At 43.6% G+C, this 19,368-nt stretch overlaps 1 protein-coding gene across 1 annotated transcript in view; it reads right to left on the bottom strand.

Moving 5' to 3' along the window:
- The window catches only part of LOC102455902 (cullin-associated NEDD8-dissociated protein 1-like), a 36,698-nt gene that overhangs the window by 4,320 nt on the left and 13,010 nt on the right, over positions 1-19,368 (bottom strand). The window contains exons 6-15 of the mRNA XM_025189572.2: positions 18,800-19,056; positions 17,769-17,874; positions 16,898-17,052; positions 14,292-14,584; positions 8,252-8,393; positions 4,990-6,492; positions 4,138-4,233; positions 3,479-3,648; positions 3,128-3,292; positions 218-325 (exon numbers count right to left, since the gene is read on the bottom strand). Of these exons, the coding sequence (XP_025045357.2) occupies positions 218-325; positions 3,128-3,292; positions 3,479-3,648; positions 4,138-4,233; positions 4,990-6,492; positions 8,252-8,393; positions 14,292-14,584; positions 16,898-17,052; positions 17,769-17,874; positions 18,800-19,056 (2,995 nt within the window). The remainder of the gene's footprint in view (positions 1-217; positions 326-3,127; positions 3,293-3,478; positions 3,649-4,137; positions 4,234-4,989; positions 6,493-8,251; positions 8,394-14,291; positions 14,585-16,897; positions 17,053-17,768; positions 17,875-18,799; positions 19,057-19,368) is intronic.

The raw sequence follows: 19,368 nt of genomic DNA, 5'->3' as shown, positions 1-19,368 counted from the left end.
TTCCAGTAATGTTTAATTCTTGTTTTACTACAAATGAGAAATTCTTGATTTTAACCAGCCATTAAGACCGAGGTTGCAGTACCAAAGCAGTGGTGCTTGTAGACTTTCCAGATCTTGGAAAATCTCTTTTGCACACGGAAGAATAGCACTCACTTTTTTTTCCAAAATAGCAGACGCTCAAATATATCTGATAACTGAAGCTTTCATTTAATTGTACCTTAGTAGAGCAGGTTGCCCGCAGGGGTTCAATCAATCGTTCTAGCCTTTGTAGAACTGCATTAGGGCACAGCGTGGAGAGTCGAGCCAGCATGATGAACGTCAACATCTAGAGGATTTTTAAAAAAGGGCTGATTTAAAATACTCTCAGATGCCCCTCAAACCCAGAAGCCTTCTGTCAAGTCCCCATGCACTCTACTGCAACAATTTCAAGCAGAAATTACTGCATCACATTACATTGTTCTCTGTTGGATGGTTTTCTTTGTAGTCATAAGGGACTGGTTTTTTAGACAGAAGAAAGGCTTAGATTCTAGAAAATAAAATATACAACACATTCCAAAGCATTACAGAATACACATGGCCCTTCCGAGTATTTAAAAACAGGCCAAATCCTACAGCCCTTAAGACTTCTCATGCAAAACCTTTTCACATCAGAAGGTGTTTTGCCTCACGAGTACTATAGGATCTGGCCCTCAGCAGAAGTCAAATTTGAAGGGAACTGGAAGAAAAAGACCTGTTCTTACAATCCGCCTATAAATCATATGAGTTACAGTAAGTGAGAGTAGACCAGCCCTAACAGAAGAATCCCATGAACAGTTTTTGTACTGCTTGAATTACATATTGTTCAAATGGTAAAACAAAAGTGAACAGAGCTGTACGAATACAAAAGTATTTATATAAGCACAGCTTATTTTTAAAAAGCTGTACCAATAGGAGCATTTCATACTAGTACAATTGTATCCACACAAAATCCATTTTTCAAAGCCAGAAGGGACCATTGTGATCATTTCGTTCAACTTTCTGTCTACCATAGGCCATGGAACTTCCCCAAAATAATTCCTAGAGTGCATCTTTTAGAAAAATACAACTTTGATTTAAGATAGTGACAAAGAATCCATCACAACCTTCAGTAAACAGTTCCAATGGTTAATTTCATTGTTAAAAATGTATGCCTTAATTCTAGGGCCGCTGAAGATGAAGGTTGCTCCAGCTGGGCTGGAGAGCCCCTGCCCACAGCTGGCCCTACAGGGCTGGAGCAGCCCCCTGCCTGGGGTGGGGAGAGGGGATGCTCCAGTCTTTACCGGTACAAAGAGCCGTATAAGAATGCACATTTGCATGACTGAAAATATACAACTTAATATTATTGATAACTGACTATGATTAATAATAGCATAAATAAAACATTGTACTCACAGACTTATTTAATGGGACTTCTGCTGCTAGGGGTGCAGGAGTCCAGGCTGGGGTGTATGAGGAGCTCAGGGCAGACAGGGTGTGTGGGAGGTGCAGGAGACAGGCCAGGGTGTGGGGAGTATTTGGGAGAGTCCTAGGGCTGATTACTTTACCTGGCTGGGGCTGGGTTGGTGCACCCAGGCAGCAGTGACTGGACGAGGGTCTGGACCAAGATGATCCACAGCTGGATTGTGGCCTCTCTTCCTATCCATGCTACTGCAGGAGGGGGGCCATCATGAGCCCTTCCTGCATCCAGATGTGGACCAGACTGCGGGGCCTACCCCAGTATTGGGACGGGACAGGATGCTGCGGCTAGATGAGGGCTTGGCCCTGACTGGGGTCTTGTTGGCCAAGGTTCATTTTAAATAAGGTAAAATAGCATGTCTAACACAAAAGGTTTCAACATTGTCTTTATTTATGGCAGGGATGGGGAAACACTTTTGGGCCATGGGCCACTGACCCACAGGAAAATCAGTTGGGGACCACACACATGTGAGTAGCAAAAAACAAAACAAAAAAAACCCCCAAAACAAAACAAAAAAACCAGCCCCTCTCCAAAAACCCCAACCTTCACTGATTTGGCTCCCAACTGAAATACCTTTCTCCCCTGGTACTCCAGCCCCTTGGCAGGAGGGAGGTTCAAGGTCTGAGACCAGATTAACTCTTCTGGGTTTCCAGGGTTAGTGGATTTTGTGGGGCTCTGGGGTGAGGCCAAAAATGAGGGGTTAAGTATGCAGGACAGGGATGCCTGTGAGTGGGATGGGGGTGCAGGATATGAGCGGGTCATGGGGTGCAGGAGAAGGTGAGGGTGGGAGGTAGGGAGCAGGCTGGGAGTAGGATGTCTGGCCAAGGGGGAGGGTGCAGAAGCAAGCTGTGGGGAGGTGTCTGGCCAGGGTAAGGGTGCAGGAGCAGGCTGGAAGCATGGGGTCTCAGCAGAGAGGATGGGTGTGGGGGGGTGAGTCTGGGCATGAGAGGAAGGGGGGCATTCACTTTCTTTTGCACCCTGCGCAATCCCAGACATGGCCTCCTGCTGCTCCCATTGGCCGGATTCTAGCCAATGAGAGCAGCAGGAAAACCATCTAGGAAGTGCACCCACATGCTGCTGTTCCCCCAGCTGGGGGAGGAGGGAAGGGAAGCAGCAGTGCGCACAGGCACTTTTGACTACACTTCTTCCCTGCAAGCCAGATCCTGTGAGGAGGCTCAGGGCTTCCTCCCCCATCCCGCAGGAAGTTGGCGCTGGCACTCCAATATTGCAGGGGCAGAAGGTGGAGTGCCAACATGGACTCCCTGCTGTGGGGAAAGCAATGGGGTGCTGAGCTCGAGCAGCAAAAGAACCATTTCTTTCTCCCTACTGAGCCATATTTGGCTTGGGAGCCGTAGGTTGCTGACTCCTGCCTTATAACAACACCTTTCAGAGCCACAGTTTCAGGTTTTGCAAACCAACGCAGACATCAGTTTATCGGTTACACTTGGGCTGTGTTTTCAAGGCATCAACCATAATATTAACTTTTTATTTTAAGTAAGAGTAAGCTTAGATACTAGAGAACAGGGCAACATGAAAAACAAGTCAGAGGCTGCACCTCCACACATCTGCATAATCTGAGCCCTTGCCTTCACTTAAGTAAGATCAAAACCAATTACTTCCACTACTCTTGAATGGCTAAATGGAGGAAGTTACCCTAATGTCATAATGATCCTTAAGTCCATCTTCCACATGGTTCAAGTATTCATAGATGTCCAGTCGGTCAAGACAGCTTTCCAACAGTGAGTACATACACTCAAAGGCAGCTTTCCTCACATCAAGGCCATCATCCACTGTGTGCTTGAATGGCCCCATTTCTACCTAAAAAGGAGAAAGTGATACACCTGGTCACCAACAGTGAAGAAGGCTCCCTATTGCCACATCTGGGCTACCAACGTAATGCCTAAAAGATGTTCTTCTCCCATCAACCTATTGGCTCAGGAGAGCATCAAAGCATATTCATGTTAATTCCTCATTAACTGTTCAGCAGCAGTGCTAGTAACATACCTCCCGTATCAGTTCCCGTCTGATCTTAGTTTCATTGTATAAGTGGGGTAGGACAGTGTTCAGCAGATCTCGGATTAAAGAAGGCTTATTGTGAGCAGCGGAATTAAACATGGCTAAAGCAACACGTCGAACATTCAAGTCAGGGTCCTGAAGAGTCTTTAAGAAGTCACCTGCAGGACAATAGCATAAACATGTGTTTGATAGCACTAAATGCACTGTTTTAGTAGTTCTCCAAGATCTACCTACTGCTAATCCTCAAAGAGTAACATAAATCTCAGAGGGGTAGCCATGTTAGTCCGTAACTTTAAAAACAACAACAAGTAATCCTGCAACATCTTAGAATCTAACAAAAATATCTATATAGTATCATGAGTTTTCGTGGGCAAAACCCACTTCTTCAGATGAGCTGGAATGGAAAAAATCGGGAACCCAGAATGTATAACTGAAGGAGGATGACCCCAGAACATTTACTAAGACTCATTCTGTAACCTCAGCATGGAACTCTACCATCTTTCTCCCTCTACATTTCTCTGGGGTCAAATTAGATAGTCTCAAATTAATGTGAAAAAAAAATCTTACTTGCAATACCAAATGCCACAGTTGTAGGACCACTATAATGTACCATACCTCACAAGATTTCTATAGGGATTGAAACTCACCTATGCAACCTTTAAGGAGTACATCAATAGGCTGTGGCTGATCTGAAATTGTGAATTTGATTGCAGTTACTACAGTACTTCGTGCATGTGGGGAACCTACAATGAAGAGGGAACATTAAAAAAAGTGTGTGCATTTATATAGTATGCTCTTTACATGTGTTTGGAATGGAAAACATGCTTCTTCATGGAAATATAATAAAGTTTCTTTTTGTATAAGGAATAAAGGAATAGAGAATTTGCCATACTGGGTCAGATCACATCTTGCCTCCAAAGTAATTTCTTGTCACACAGCCCTCTATTTTTCTAAAATCTTCTTTAATACTATACATGACACAACTTTGCACTCTTTGGGTACGTCTAGACTACAGGCTTTTGACGACAGATACTGTCGACAAAGAGCACCTAGACTGCATTCAGTTCTGTCGACAAAGCAAGCCGCTTTGTCGACATGAGAGTGTAGATGCAAACGACAGTGTAGAAGCAATAACGCCTTCTGTCATCAGAACTCTGTCGACAAAAAGGTGTTATTCCTCGTAGAATGAGGTTTACTGCTGTCGACAAAACCACTGAATACTGTCGACATTATGTCGACAGAACTCGGCGGTAATATAGATGCAGGTATAGTTTTGTCGATAAAAGTCCACGTTTGTCGACAAAACCCTGCAGTCTAGACACACCCTTTGAGACACTTATTTTGGTTAATCTTGGCTGATACTGTCTATAGCCTGGCTTTGCTCCCTCCAAAAACAGATATACAGTACTATGGTCAATTTTTAAAAGATAATCCTCTACAAGATATTTACGCAATGAACAAAAGCATTTCCCCATGCTAATTCTTGTCCTTCCCATTACCTGATGACAGCTGCTTTTTCAGCCTGGGTAGCAGCAGAGATGGATTCACAAGGGCCAGTTTCCCCAGGCATTCAGCAACCACATTTCGTGTCCCCTCCTCTGTGCACTCACAATGGTTGAAAAGCAGAGCCCAAATATCTTCCACATAAGGCTTGAGGCCATCTGCTGGGGAGGAGCTGATGACTTCTTTTAAAGAATGGAGTAGCAAGTATTGTCTCTTGGGTTGGCTTCCAATTTCCTTCAGGATAAAGGGAAGATATTCCTTAAGATTTCCAGCACTGATGTTCCCCAGAGCATAGGAAGCTGCTGATTTCACCTCTTCACTGGGGGAAGCAAATGCTTCCAGGATTACTGTTTTGAGCTCCTTCTGAGCACTTAGGTTCATGGTGCGACCCATCTCTGCCAATGAAAGGAAAGCTAGCATTTTCACAGCAGCACAGGACTTAGGGTTCTTCACATCTTGAATAAACTGGCTCACTACTCTGGTGGCTTCTTTTGGACAGGCCGATGAAAGGGCTGCCACACACTTTGCTACAGAGTAATAGGCTTGTTTATGCAAAGTCACAGATGCCCCACCAGGACTGGAGTATATGGGGCTAGTTAGCTGTTTCATCAGATCTGCATAACCCATGTTGGCTGTCTTTGTTACAACCAGGGCTTGAAAGAAGTCTATGATGGCATTCAGTGCTCCTCCTTGTAGCAATGGTGAGTGGACAAGCTGAAAGAGTTCCGAAAGAACTGAACCGCTTATCTTGGATAAGGAAGATGGATAAATCTTTGCTAAGGTAGTAAGGAACACGATAGCCACCTGAGAAACATGCAGATCATTCTCACTAATTAAAGCAGGAAGTTCTGTCAGCACAGAGTCAATCATGGCAGGCTTGAGGCTATCGCTGTAGTTCTTAATTAATATGTCCAGCGCCATCAAAGTACTAAGTTTCAAGGCACGTTGATTCTTTCGCAAGAAGGATGCCAGAATGGGGAATCCTTCCCCTAGAATAGGTCTTAAATCTATCTTTAGTGGAGAACTAGCAATTAAGGTTAATGCTTTCACTGTTGTCAGTCTGGTTATTTCATTTTTGAGCCTTTCTAGAAAAATCTTCAAGGTTGGCGGGAGATCACCACTTAGATGGTCTCCAAGATTGCAGACGATCTGTCCCATGCAAGAGATAGCCCGTTCTTTCACCTCCTGGTCAATATCAGCAGCTTTCAGTCTTTTTAGCGTACATGAGAAAAGGTCTTTAACATAGGGCTGGGCATCAAACGTGCAAGATTTGTCCAAGGGCCGGATAACTTTCACAAGCTGCTGAGTGACCAGCAAAGCTTCTGATGTGATCTTATAAAAGGGGTCTCCAATACAAGTCACAACAGGAGGTAGCAGTGCCTTAATATGGGGATGAAATACTTCTGGCTGGTGGTTGCAAAGAAGAACATGAAGGAAAGACAGTGTATCAATCCTCATGTTGGAGGAGCTGGATTTATCAGCCAAGGAGAAAATAATACCTGTTCAGGGGAGACATCAACATTATCAACTTCTTTCTTCAAATGATTTAACAAAGATTACAAACAGTTTCTAAAATAATTGGACACAAGCCAAAATAGGTCCCTTTGCTCCACCCTACTGTGGCCATGTCTACACTAGGAGTGCTTCACCCATACAGGAATACCAATCCATGATATTGACAACACACTACAATTGTGGGCATTTAATCTATACTAAACCAGTATAGTCAAGCCACCGCTGACAAGAAAACTATCTATCTATAGAGGTACAAGCACAGCTTTGTCAGTAAAACTACATTGACACGAGATGCCTTCCCCAGCACAGCAATGGCATCACACCACTGACCAACAAAGCAGTGCTGGTAAAAGCTCCTTCTATAGGCATAACTTTATCCTCGCACGCTCTCACAGTAGCTGTTTATATTCTGACTTGCCACTTAGCTGAACACATAGCTAGTCCACATGGCTGTACTGGAGAGCTACAAAAGTCTTTTATAAGCACTTGAACTGGAAAGCTATAAAATCACCTGCCAGTAGCTGCAGAGTTGTAGAAGGAGAAATGAAGTGTGGTACACAGGGTTATATCAAGAAGTAATAAAATGAAACGAAGAAACAACCCATGGTGAGCACCAGGAACTCCTGCCAAGGAGACCCATCTATCTGTGGAAAGTATGGATGTAAAATCCCATTTAATTGGTTAATTGGTAAAACGTAATATTTAACTGGTTAACCAATCAAGGGGAGGAGGGGCGAACGGAAAGCCAATACAGCCGGCTGGGCAGGACCATTGTGGCCGGGCTGGAGTGGACACTGCCACAGGCAGGGGCTGCTCCAGTCCAGCCGGAACAATTCCTGCCTGTGGCCTGCCACAGAAAGGGGCTGCTCCAGGCTGGAGCACCTCTGTCCATGGTTGGCTCCATGGGGCTGGAGTAGCCCCTTGCCCACAGCAGGCAGGGAGCTGTTCCAAACGCCACCCGTTAACCAGAACCAGTGAGCATCACCTGTTAAGGTTAAACTTTCGCATCCCTAATGGAAAGTTTCAAAGAAAGAAGTGGCAATACAGTGGCTTGGGTTAGACTGGACAAAAGTGTTAGAAAAAAATCTGCGTTCGGCTAAGAATAATCCTCCATTGGCGAGGAGGCAGACTGGATAGGTCTTTTCCATATCTAACTTCTATAATATAGTCTGAAGGTTGTTCTTCGAATGAACCATCAGTAAGGTATTTCCAAAAGTCCCTCCTGCACCCCCCCCCCCAGTAATGTATTCATATTTTCTATAGTCTCTCGTAAACACACAGGAATTGAAGGACATGGGATGATCAGGCTCAGGGGAAATTAAAAAAGGAGTTTTCCCACATATGTACAGTAAGGACCAGCCCAAGGTCTTGGTAGATATGATGAGTATTTCAACATTCTTTGGATGGGCACCCTTCACACTAATTTACAGGGAGGGAAAGTTAGGTGAAAATGTGTAAATAAACCTCTTCCCCAATAAGAAATCTAAAAACATTCCATGACATTAAAGAGAAATAGAAAACATCACCGCTATGGCCCCAATCCAGAGCTCAAAAAAATGAACTGACGTCAGTGGCAGCAGGAGCAGACCCTTTACCTTTTTTCATTTTTATAAACATCCAGACAATGTAGAAAAGCAGGAAAGAGAAATATACGCCATAGAGAAACCTTATAGCACTGAGAGTGGAAACTTTAAATGGAGACAACCGTTCCCTACCATCTCCCAGCCAACAAACCAGTTTTACCAGCCATTAATGCAGGAATGTGATCTGCCAGGCAGCCAGGAAGAACATTGGCCAGTTCTGTAAGGAGACTGAAGCACCCTTGCCTTGATTTGATGCTCTTTTCTTTGAGCTGCTTGTGCAAGGCCTTGATTATGTTTGGAACCTGCAGGTTTAGAAAGAAAGAAAAAAAACTTTAATAGGTAACAACCTTTTTGACATAGCACTATGCCAGCAAAGCAATTTGCCAGCTTAGCTACACACATGAATAATTCTGCGTGAGAAGAGAAAGCAATCAAAAATGAATAAATTCAATGGTTTATTAAAGGAAGATGCTAGAGAGTAAATAGGGACACAGTGTGTATGTGTATGTGTGTGTCTGTGCTTCTGTGGAGTGAAGCAGCAGCTATTTAAACTCTTCTAGTCACATATTTTAAGGTTTTTTAATTCTATCAAAATATTTTAAGGCAAACCTTCCCCTCTAGTGCCACAATCTCAAAACACAGCAGTATTGCTTAGTGGTTAGCTTGCATGCTTCTCTAACAAGGAGGAAGTGAAACTGAGCAATCAAGTTTCAACTGTCTGAGTTGAACAAAAGGCAAAATTAAAACTGGTGCAAAGTAGAAACAACAAGGAGTTCTGACACATCTTAGGACACGTCTACACAGCAGGGCTAAAGCCAAAATAAGCTACGCAACTTGAGCTACATCAATTGCATAGCATAAGTCGAAATAGCTTATTTTGGCTTTTGGCACTATCCACACAGCAGGAAGTCTGAGAAAGAGCTCTCTTCCTCCAGCTTCTCTTACTCCTCATAAAATTAGGGTTACAGGAGTTGGAGTAAGAAGTCCTCTAACTCGACATTATGTCGAAATAACTGCTTGCTGTGTGGAATAATGTCAGTATTCTCACATAGCCTTAGACATGTGTAGAAACTAACAGATTTAATAGGGAATATGTTTTTGTGAGTAAAACTTCATCAGATGAGTTGGAGGCAAGAAGTTAAATTTCTTTCAGGTTTAATATCTGAGGACCTGATCCTGCAATTAAATCCGAACAAGTGAACTTTTGTGGAGCTCCAGCAAAGCCAATCCACACAGAATTACAGGATTTACACAGAATTACTACCTAATTATGGGGTATAAATTATTAGCCACACAGATATTTTCTTTTTTAAAATATAGAATTTATTTAGATTAGTTACATTAAATGGGCAGAAAAATATATTTTGGAATAGATATATGTCCTCTTGCTTCAGGGTAAAAGACAACCTCTAACGGATGTGGGCTAGCAAGATGTTTTCTCATAAGCACCACATAAGCTGACTACAGAATTTATTTCATTTTCCTCTGAAGCACCTGAGACTAGCCACTATAGGGCATGGTCTACACTAGATCAGGAAGATCATCTTAAGGTATGTAACTCCAGCTATGCAAAATGAGTAGCTGGAGTCGGCTTACCTTAAGCCAAGCTGTAGCAACATCCACACAGCGGGAGGCCGACGGGAGCAAATGCTCCCATCAGTTTCCCTTACTCCTTGCAAAAGGAGGAGTAATGGACACCAGCGGGAGCTGCCCTCAGAGTTTGATGTACGGATCTATACTAGACCCACTAAATCGAACGCTAGAAGATTGACCTCTAGAAAGTTGATCTTCTGGTAAGTATAGACATGCCCTAGGAGACAGATTACCAATTAGATGGGAGCCCTGGTCTGGTATGGTGATTCCTACATTGCTAAATTATGTTGACAGTAACCCTTTAGCTTATTCCAGAATATAAAACATAGGTCAAAAAAGGAACATTGCTTCTAACATTTAATTCAACTGCCAATGAACTATGTACAAGAGATTACAAGAACACAAGCGTAGAAAGATATTATGTCAACACTAGCAAATGGATTCTGTAATTATTAGAGCCTGATATGGTATTTAATGCTCTGCACACCTATATATTGTATCCAAAATATATCTGACTTCTAATGGCTTAACTCTGATCTGTTTATGCAGTAATTTATTCAGTGAGTCCCTGAACAAAGACACGTCTGCTTAACTGGAGCAATTGCCACCACAGACAACAGATTTGACACAGTGGCTGAGGTGGTACACAGTGTCTGCAAACCCCTTCACAGCAGTTTGCAGATGTGACTGGCACAGACCATCCCCCTCAGTGGACCTTGGTTCACTTCAGAACACTCTTGGTTTGTTGTTGCTGCTACAGGAGTCAAACAATTATGAACATGCCGACTTGTTACAGCTATGGCTAATTTTAAAAGGACATTCATTTCGCACCTTGATATTCTTCCAGCACATTTTCCTCCTGTGAGCTACCAACAGTCATGGTAAACATGAAGGCTGTGTCTACATTGGTGTGATCTTGCGCAAAAGCAGCCGCTTTTGCGCCAAAACTTGCTGCCTGTCTACACTGGCTGCGAGTTCTTGTGCAAGAACACTGACGTTCTAATGTATGAAATCAGTGTTTCTTGCGGAAGAACTCTGATGGCTCCCGCTCAGGAATAAGCCCTCTTGCGCAACTGTTCTTGCGCAAGAGGCCAGTGTAGACAGGCAACATGAATTTCTTGTGCAAGAAAGCCCTATGGTTAAAATAGCCATTAGTGCTTTCTTGCACAAGAGAGTGTCTACACTGGCACAGATACTCTTGCTCAAAAGCACATCTCTTGCACAAAGGCACATGCCAGTGTAGACGCTCTCTTCTGGAAGAGTTTTTGCAAGAGTTTCTTGCACAAAATCATGCCAGTATAGAGGTAGCCGAAGGGAGTGGCCACACTGTAATTAGCATAGTATTAGATATCCTGCTGAAACAGCTGTTCGTACAACAGTTCTAGCTTGGCTTCCCAGTCCAGAATGGATTGATATTTTCTGAGAATCAGAGAGTGGGAGTGCAGAAGGTAGGTCAATCATACAGCTCTCCTACATGGATCTCAGGAGGGAAAGGTACCTGCCTACAATGCTCAAGGAAACTGTCCTTGAGCATATTAGCATCAGCCATTGAAACACTGTGGTTCTATTCATGCTATAAAATTAGCCAAGTGTAACAGTGGAAAGTGAAAAGTGAAAAGCTGACGTCAAGAAGTTCACACTAAGTTCCCTGTGGCAGGATGGCTGCGCAGCTCCTAACAGCCCCGCCCAGAGGTTTAGGGCTGCCATGCAGAGAGCTTCCTGGCTGGAGAGAACTCTCTCAGCAGCAGACATTCCCTGCTCAAGACAATGAGCATGCCAGTAGGGAAGGGGACATAAGAAGGAAGGGAGGCAGTTAAGTGTGGCTGGGCCGGGAGGGGGACAAAGAGGAGGGGAGTTTGGAGCATGCCTAAAGTACAGGAGAGTAGAGGTTTGATTAGAGCAATCTGATTACAGCAGCTGGGTTTGCCTGCAGCTTCCTGTGAGGAAACCCAGTCCGCTCCTCTAGCTTCCTGGTCTGGGAGAGAGGGAGCAAACCTGGGGTGAGGGAGGGGAGCGAGAGCGGTGCTGGCATCTGTGCAGTGAGGTGGAGACAGAGAGGAGTTTGGGGTGTCTTAACTTGTTTCCATCTGAACTGCAGGCAGCAAGAGTCAGACCCTGTCTGTCTCAGTGCAGCAGCCTTAGCTGGGCTGTAGACACAGGACTCTCTCCTGGGCTGGGGCAGGCTGTACGGGATGCTGCCAAAAATTTAGGTGAGTTAAAAGCTTTTAGGCTGCTTTTGAATACTGGAACCAAGGCCTGGCTTATGACATTTGCATGATTACATTTCAAACAAAGTGTACATGGGTGTTAATGGCTTAAGGCAAGAAAGGAAATGATTCTTTTAACATAATTTGAGTTGTAGATATCTGTAAACTCTGATCTTAATGATTTTTTTAAAATCCTGTGTCACTAGTTAATACATGGTAAATTGTTAAAACTGGAAGAACTTTTACCATGGATCCTGTTTAATTTGTTTGGCCTTTGAATTGGAGTTGGATTCTGGGCAAGTGCTCTGGGGGCTTCTACTCTTCGAGTTAGTGACACACACAAGGTGTAAGTTTCAAACCAGAACTTTTGTCTGTTTTACAGATCTGTTTCATTTGCATAGCATGGATCCTAAACATTCCCCAGAGTGAGCGTATAAGCCAGAGTGAATGTCTTTCACTCTCCTTTCCATTGTCAGTAAATATTGTATTAATATTTTGAAGGAGAGCACGACTATTTCTAGTTGACCCATAATTTGTTAGCATCTTAGAGCTGTATGTATTTTTTAGACTTTTACTTAATGACCATGTCTTTGATTTATTTATATAGCTATTTGCAGTATGCCCTGTTTTGGTGTGTTTACTAGCTTGAGTTTTAAAAAGGACGATAATACATGTACTCCAAGAGTAGTGTTAGTTTTCTTTATTTGATTTCATATTAAATACCTTAAGCATTGCTCCTTGTTAATTATCCCTTATTTTATATATTGTCTTCCATACCTATGGACTGTTTAAAATATATATTTATACCTAGGTTTTTTGTTTGTACTGGCACACCCTGCACATCCACCTACAACCTCAATATTGGTGGTGCTCATAAGACATTTCAATCTGCCCAAAAGAATTTCTCAAGGATGGAAAATGTTAGAGGGAACAAAGACACTGGTTCAAAAGTGCTATAATTCTGGGTTGGGTGGCTGGAGCCAAACTGCAGAACCAGGGAGTCAGTTAAAAATGCTTTTGTCTGGGTTTAGCACATTGAGTTGTTGATGTACACATTAAAATCAACACATTAAAATCTGGTTACACTAGGGTTTGTCTCCTCCTTCAATCCCTCATCTACTCTAGTTTTTTTTACTGGGAAATCTTCCACTATTGCACTGCCACTCATTAGAAAAGAGCGAGAGAATGACTGATGATGAGGCTTTTACACTTCAATCAACACGTTTTCTAGACCTTCTCTGAATTAATGCACCAACTCCACTTGCATTCTCATTCTTAGTGATATCTGGGGAGCTGAACCAGAGATAGATTTCTCAAAAATAGTCGGTGTAAACACAGCCCTGGTGTAAAATGATCTCTGCATCCATGCTTCAGTACAATTCCAGACAAGTCAATTGTTGTAAACAGTCTGACTGCACTGGTGCTGGCCAGTGTCTGAAACCAGTTAAACTGGGACAGTACTTGACCTGAATTCAACACCCAGGAGCCTAGTTGCTAGCATGCTTTGAATTGTAACCCACAGTAGATGCTAGAGACAGAACTAGGATATATTAGTATAACTACTAACCTAGATGTGACATCCTTAAGTTACATCGTGTGCATGATTCAACACATTAAACACAGACATATTTTTCCTGGAGCAGCTCTAAGCCTGTCCCCTCCTACCATACTGTACAATATAAACACATTCTGGGTAAACCTGTGCTGATCTCCCATTCTGCCTCAATATTTACACACAGCATTGTGCCCTTTAGGATGGCCTCCCACACGATGACCTGTGAGGGAAGAGGACTGATAACCCCTTCATACAGACCCAGTCAGGCCATCCCATCTACACCACAAAACCACCACACTGGAACTCAGTGACAGCTTGAAAGTTATATGACACCTCTGCCTGTGCTAGAGTACCTCCACATGGCTGGAAAATACATGAACTGTTCTGTGCGTAGACACAGACCATATGAAATCAGTCTTACTGAAAATCTGGAGTAGTCTCAGGAGATGAAAACAACAGATTTTCTGAAATGCGGCTGTAAACCCAAGAATCAAAACAAGCAGAAAGCTTTCCATCTTTTTTTATTCTCTTAGGCCAGGTCTACACTAGACTTGGAAGGTCAGCTAAAATATGTAACTCCAGCTACACACCCATTGGCTTCCTTTACCTCTTCACAACCACGGACCCATCGCCAATTTAGCGGGTCTTCACTAGACATGCTAAATCAAATACCAAAAGACTGATCTCCAGTGCAGCAAGTGAAGATGTGGCCTTCCTAAGAGACCTGAGCCTCCAGATAGCCATGTTCCCTGGCTGAGTTATTGCACACATTTGTTGATGACACTTTTTCCAATTCTTTTTCCACTCCTATTCAGCTTAATCTGGTCTATCACTTTCCCACTCACCTGGTTCTGAAGCATGGTGAGGGGAATCTCTTCCTTGCCTCCTCCGTCAGAAGCATGTAGCCAGCTCTGTATGGGCTGTGTTTGCCTCAGCAAAGAGATATAAGCACAGAAGATGTCAGCTTTGACATTCTCCTCTCTTTCCTTGAACCTGCCTATCAAAACTGGGGAGAGAGTCTTGTAGAAATCCTGAAGGAGGTCATGCCGGGTACTGACAATGGCTTCCAAGCACTTAGCCGCAGACCTGCGAACTTTCCAGCTAATGTCATCGTCATCACTGTACTCATCATCGCTCTCTGGAAACAGCAAGTAGGGAAAAACAAACTATGTTACAAGAGAAACACAGGTAGAGAATCACCACATGCCCAAGACTTTCCCTCTCTCATGTCATTTCTCATCCTATTGAGCTCAAAAGTTAACACAAGATAAACAGATGTCAATAATGAATGTGTTATTGGGAAAATCAGATTTGGGTTATTCTGGACAGTTTTGACAGATAGTCATCAGAACTCAGCGCATTAACGTGGCTAGTATGTGTCACCACAGACATGTGTTGGATAAAGCATCTGATTGAGTCACTATGTGTCAGATCCTGTGGCCCTTTAATGCCTGAAGGCTCATTAATGTTATACAGCTAATTGGAGCATCCACTCTTGCTCTCATTGTAAGGTTTTGTGTTTGAAGGGGGAATAAGGTCTTGAGTTCCATTTATTTTAAGGCCAGAAGTGACCAGAAGGGTAATCATTATGATGCATGATACAGGTCACAGAACTTCACTCCACAGTTCCTCCATTTTACCCCATGACTCGCGGATGAGCAGGAAAATTTCTTTTAGAAAGGCATCTTTATCCAGAGACTCCGAGTGACGAAAAGGTAGCACATCCCTTCGCATGCTGTTCCAATGGTTAACTACCCTCACCATTAAACGTTTGTGCCTTACATTCCATTTGAATTATTCTAGCTTCTGCTCCTAGTCATGACACCCTGTGCAGCCACAGAACTGGCACACTGTAGTGCCTGAAACATATTAAGTGTATAGCTGATGCAGCTTGGGCCTAGAGCATGACTCTTGTTCTCCCTATATCACTACCTCAATCTAGCCTTCACCCACGCCTTTAAAAAAAAACTACTACAAAAGACCTGGATCAGAGGCAGTGTCAGATGTGATCTTCATGCTGACATTGGCTACAAGACCTTCCTTTAAAAGGCTTTCCATTTGGATTTTAGTGTCACTATTTTATACTGCTCTGTTTGGGTATTAGTTTGGGAGGCAGCAGCTCAGCAGAATGCATTTAAAAGCTCCTCCAAATACTGCCTACTAGAACTAGGAGTTCTCCTCTTCACAGGTGAGCACAAAGCTGCTAGCACTAAACAATCCCTGGAGGAACGAATATAGACATATAACTGCATTAAAGCCACCAGTTCTAATAGATAAATGAAAGACCATCTAGGGAATGTCTGCAAAGCAGCTGGGAGGATGCTTCCCAGCTTAGACAGACAGATATACACTACATGTTAAACCTCTCTAGTCTGGCATCCTCGGGACCTGACTGATGCAGAACCAGAAAATTTGCTGAATCCTGGGAGGTCAATATCGTCTAGCAGCATTACCAACACTTCTACTGCTTACTGGTGGAAGACTGTTGCTCATAGAAGGCATTTAGGGATAAATTAGAGCTAAATAACAGCACAGAACCCTGAGAGCCAGGACTGGTGGCTGCAAACAAACTTTAGGGGATTGCGGGAAACTTGGACATACCCACGATAAGTGGCCATCCGGCTGACTAAAATCATGCCGGACCATGGATGTTGCCAGACCAGAGAGATTCAACCTGTGGTTTGGCTTGAGGTAGCACCTAAAAATAACATTGTGGCTGCAGCAATGCAAGCGGTGGCTTGGGCTAACCACCTGAATACAATCTCACCTGCCTTCCTGGGCATATACTCAGGCAGCCAACCCAAGCTGCTACCTGTGCCCCCAGTCACACTGCTGTTCTTAGCACTCCAGCAGCTAGCACTGTCTGCCTGTTCACATTGGGAAGTACCTTGCCAGCTGCTGTGTAGACAGAGTTGATACCTGCCTTCTTGTGGTATGCTTATAAAATAACCTTATGCGTATGAAGAATCTCACTCAAATGCAGGAAGTGGCAATCTGAGCATCATTTATTGGCACTGGCATTTTGGGGGGATTATTTTGAATTTGGGCAATCTCAGAGGCAGCCAGTAGAGATACACCAGTGCTAGTGTACCGTGGGCATTCTGTGTCAGACACCTGCACTCACTCAGAATAGCAGAGGCTGCAACTCTTCAGTCTTGCTCTCCCTTGGGCTACTTTATGGTGCCAGTGCTAGCAAATCCTATCCTTTCACAACAAGAGATGTCAGTGACAAGTGGATCAGTAAAGACATAACAGGAAAGTCCTAGGTTTGGAAATGATTAGAATTACAGCACGGACAGAACTGAGCAGCTGTATACTAATTATGGTCAATGCAGAGACATCGTGAGGACAAAGGTAATGCCACATAGTGTGAGTGGGAAGGGAAGAAATGGATCCCTGGGGTACTATGTCAACAGTTCTACTAAGCATAGTCATCCTCACAAGCAGGCACCTTGCTCTTCATCTTCCCCATTTTCAGTTTCCATCATTTCTTCCTCTTCTTCCTCCTCTTCCTCGTTGTCATAGTTGTAATTTGGGTCATAAGTAATGTACTGCAGGCACAATCCCATCACACTAGGGATGTGAGAGCCAATTTCCTTTGGACACCTAAGACGACAAATTTAACAAAACCTAAGTTTAACTAGAAATAAGTAGTTTTTGTATCAATCATTGTAATTCAGCCCACAAGATCCCAAAGTGTTTCACACAACTATATACCCACATTAAACAGTCAAGTTTCCCTTTCACCACAGTGGATGAAGCAGGCTCATGTTTGAATCCACATGAGTCTCCAAGAAGTGAGCTTCAGACTCTCATTCTCGACTACTTGAGCGATTCCCCCTTTAAAAATCAAAAAGCAATGTCCCGCAGTCCCTTCACAAGAGCACCATTCCCACCTCCAGATCCCACTCCTGCTATAGACATCAAAAGTCTGAGTCAACTCCCTCACACTCACCTGATGGACTCAAACATCCTCCAAGAACCTACAGTAGGTGAGGTTCAGTCAGAGTGGGTATTAAACTGCCACTTGTCACACGCATATCATTTACAAATATCATTGTACACTCCTGGGTCAAGAACCTATTCTTCCACATACTGGGGAAAACACCTCATACATCCATGATACTATTTGAATAACCCAAGTTGGTTTGTAAGGATAGATCTTGTTACAGGACCAATGTTGCATCTTTCTCTCCCACAACAACACATATAGGAAAATATTCCACTCAGTTTAGTTTTCCTCAAACCTCTTTGCACATGCATTTGCCAGTGAAGGGCAGTGAAGCAGAACTTAAGCACATATTATTCTCGAAAGCACACACCTTCTCACAAAAGACTCGAAAGCCTGAAAGCAGTATTCCCTCAGCTCATCATCCTCCACGTTACAGTACCGAACAATTAATGAAATGATCTTCTCCAGATACTCCCCTGAAAGAGACGAAGTAAACAGCAAAGCATATTGCTCCCTCCTTGAGCTGGCTGCTAAAGGAAGAGCCTTGTTACCAGCCAGTCATTTCTAGAGCCTGGCAGAACATTCTCTCTCTCTCTCTCACTGATTATGTGTCGTGAACAGCCTGACAAAATTTCAGCAGACGAAATTTTCATACATAGGCGTTTTCATACATAGGCGTTCTGGAGAGACAGAGATGATCTAATGGTTTGAGGATCCCAGATCTGACCGTGCCTCTGGCAAGTCACTCAAATATTCTGTGCCTCCTTTTCCACATGTGTAAAATGAGGTTAATCATGCTGAGCTACCAAAAGGGGGCGTTGTGAGGATTAATCAGCATTTCGGAAGCGGCTGCAAGATCTTGAAATGAAAGGCTTTAGAGAACAGAAATGGGCATCCAAGACTAATGTGTGGGCCACACGAGTGGCTCTTCTTCGTCTCGGTGGGCTGCATTACCAGTGGTGGCAACCTGCGGCCTACCTGCAACCAGTGTACTTCCCCTCTGGTAAACCTCATCCCAGGAGGCATACCTGGGTGGTCGACAAATACCTTTGATGTCGACCCCCGTGCGTCCAGACTATCGCGCTGAGCCGACAAACAGCTGATCAGCTGTTTGTCGGCTCAGCGCGGCAGCCATGTAAATTTAAATGAAGCGGCGATTATTTAATTCGCCGCTTCATTTTACTTTGTCGGGTAGCCTAATCTACATGCCTCTGGCGACAGAGGCATGTAGTCTAGACGTACCCTAAGAACCAGAAGCAGGAGGAGAACACTGTGCTAACTACCAACGCACCAGAAAAATAACTAAAATACTTCTTTTGATAACTACGAATGAGCAGCTCTAACATGCAGCATGTGTGTGAGTGTGTCTTTGTAGATAGCTTTCCAAGCTTCTGGACTTACCTATGCGGTGCCCAGCCTGCCTGCTGATACCCGCGATGCACTGGATGTATGTTCTCGTGGTAGAAGTAGACTCATTCCTCTTCAGTTCAGCTAACAGGTGCTCCATGAGCTCTGAGAAGATGCTTCCATTGCAAGTCAAGACCAGGTAGCCTAGGGCAATGATGGCCCTCTTACGCACAGCTAATCTGGGGCTCGTGAGCTGAGGAAGGAGGCAGTTCAGGATAGAGGAATGAAAAGAGTAAAGCATGCCTCCTAACCTGCAATCACAGAGGCAAGACAACATGAGAAATTAGATCTTGAGAAGGAAGGCTCTCTTAGCTCGTATAACTGAAATGCAAAACAAGAAAGCTCCATAAATGAGGACAAACACATTACTAGCAAAAACAGTGTGTTTTAGTTTAAATCTAAAGTTGTTCTAGCAAAGACTGGGAGGGACCATTTTCTCCCATCTCCTTGATGCAAGAGTTTGATTTAAGCAATATGCCTTTGCATGGCCCAGTTTTTTGGGTGATAAAATCAAGACTGCAGCTGACAAGTTTATACACAGTGCAGTGCTGTCATTATGAGAT

This window comes from Pelodiscus sinensis, chromosome 11, assembly GCF_049634645.1.
Source record: "Pelodiscus sinensis isolate JC-2024 chromosome 11, ASM4963464v1, whole genome shotgun sequence".
Classification (NCBI taxonomy): domain Eukaryota; kingdom Metazoa; phylum Chordata; order Testudines; family Trionychidae; genus Pelodiscus; species Pelodiscus sinensis.
The sequence above is the reverse complement of the archived record's forward strand: the minus strand, read 5'-3'. Positions and strand labels throughout refer to the sequence as shown.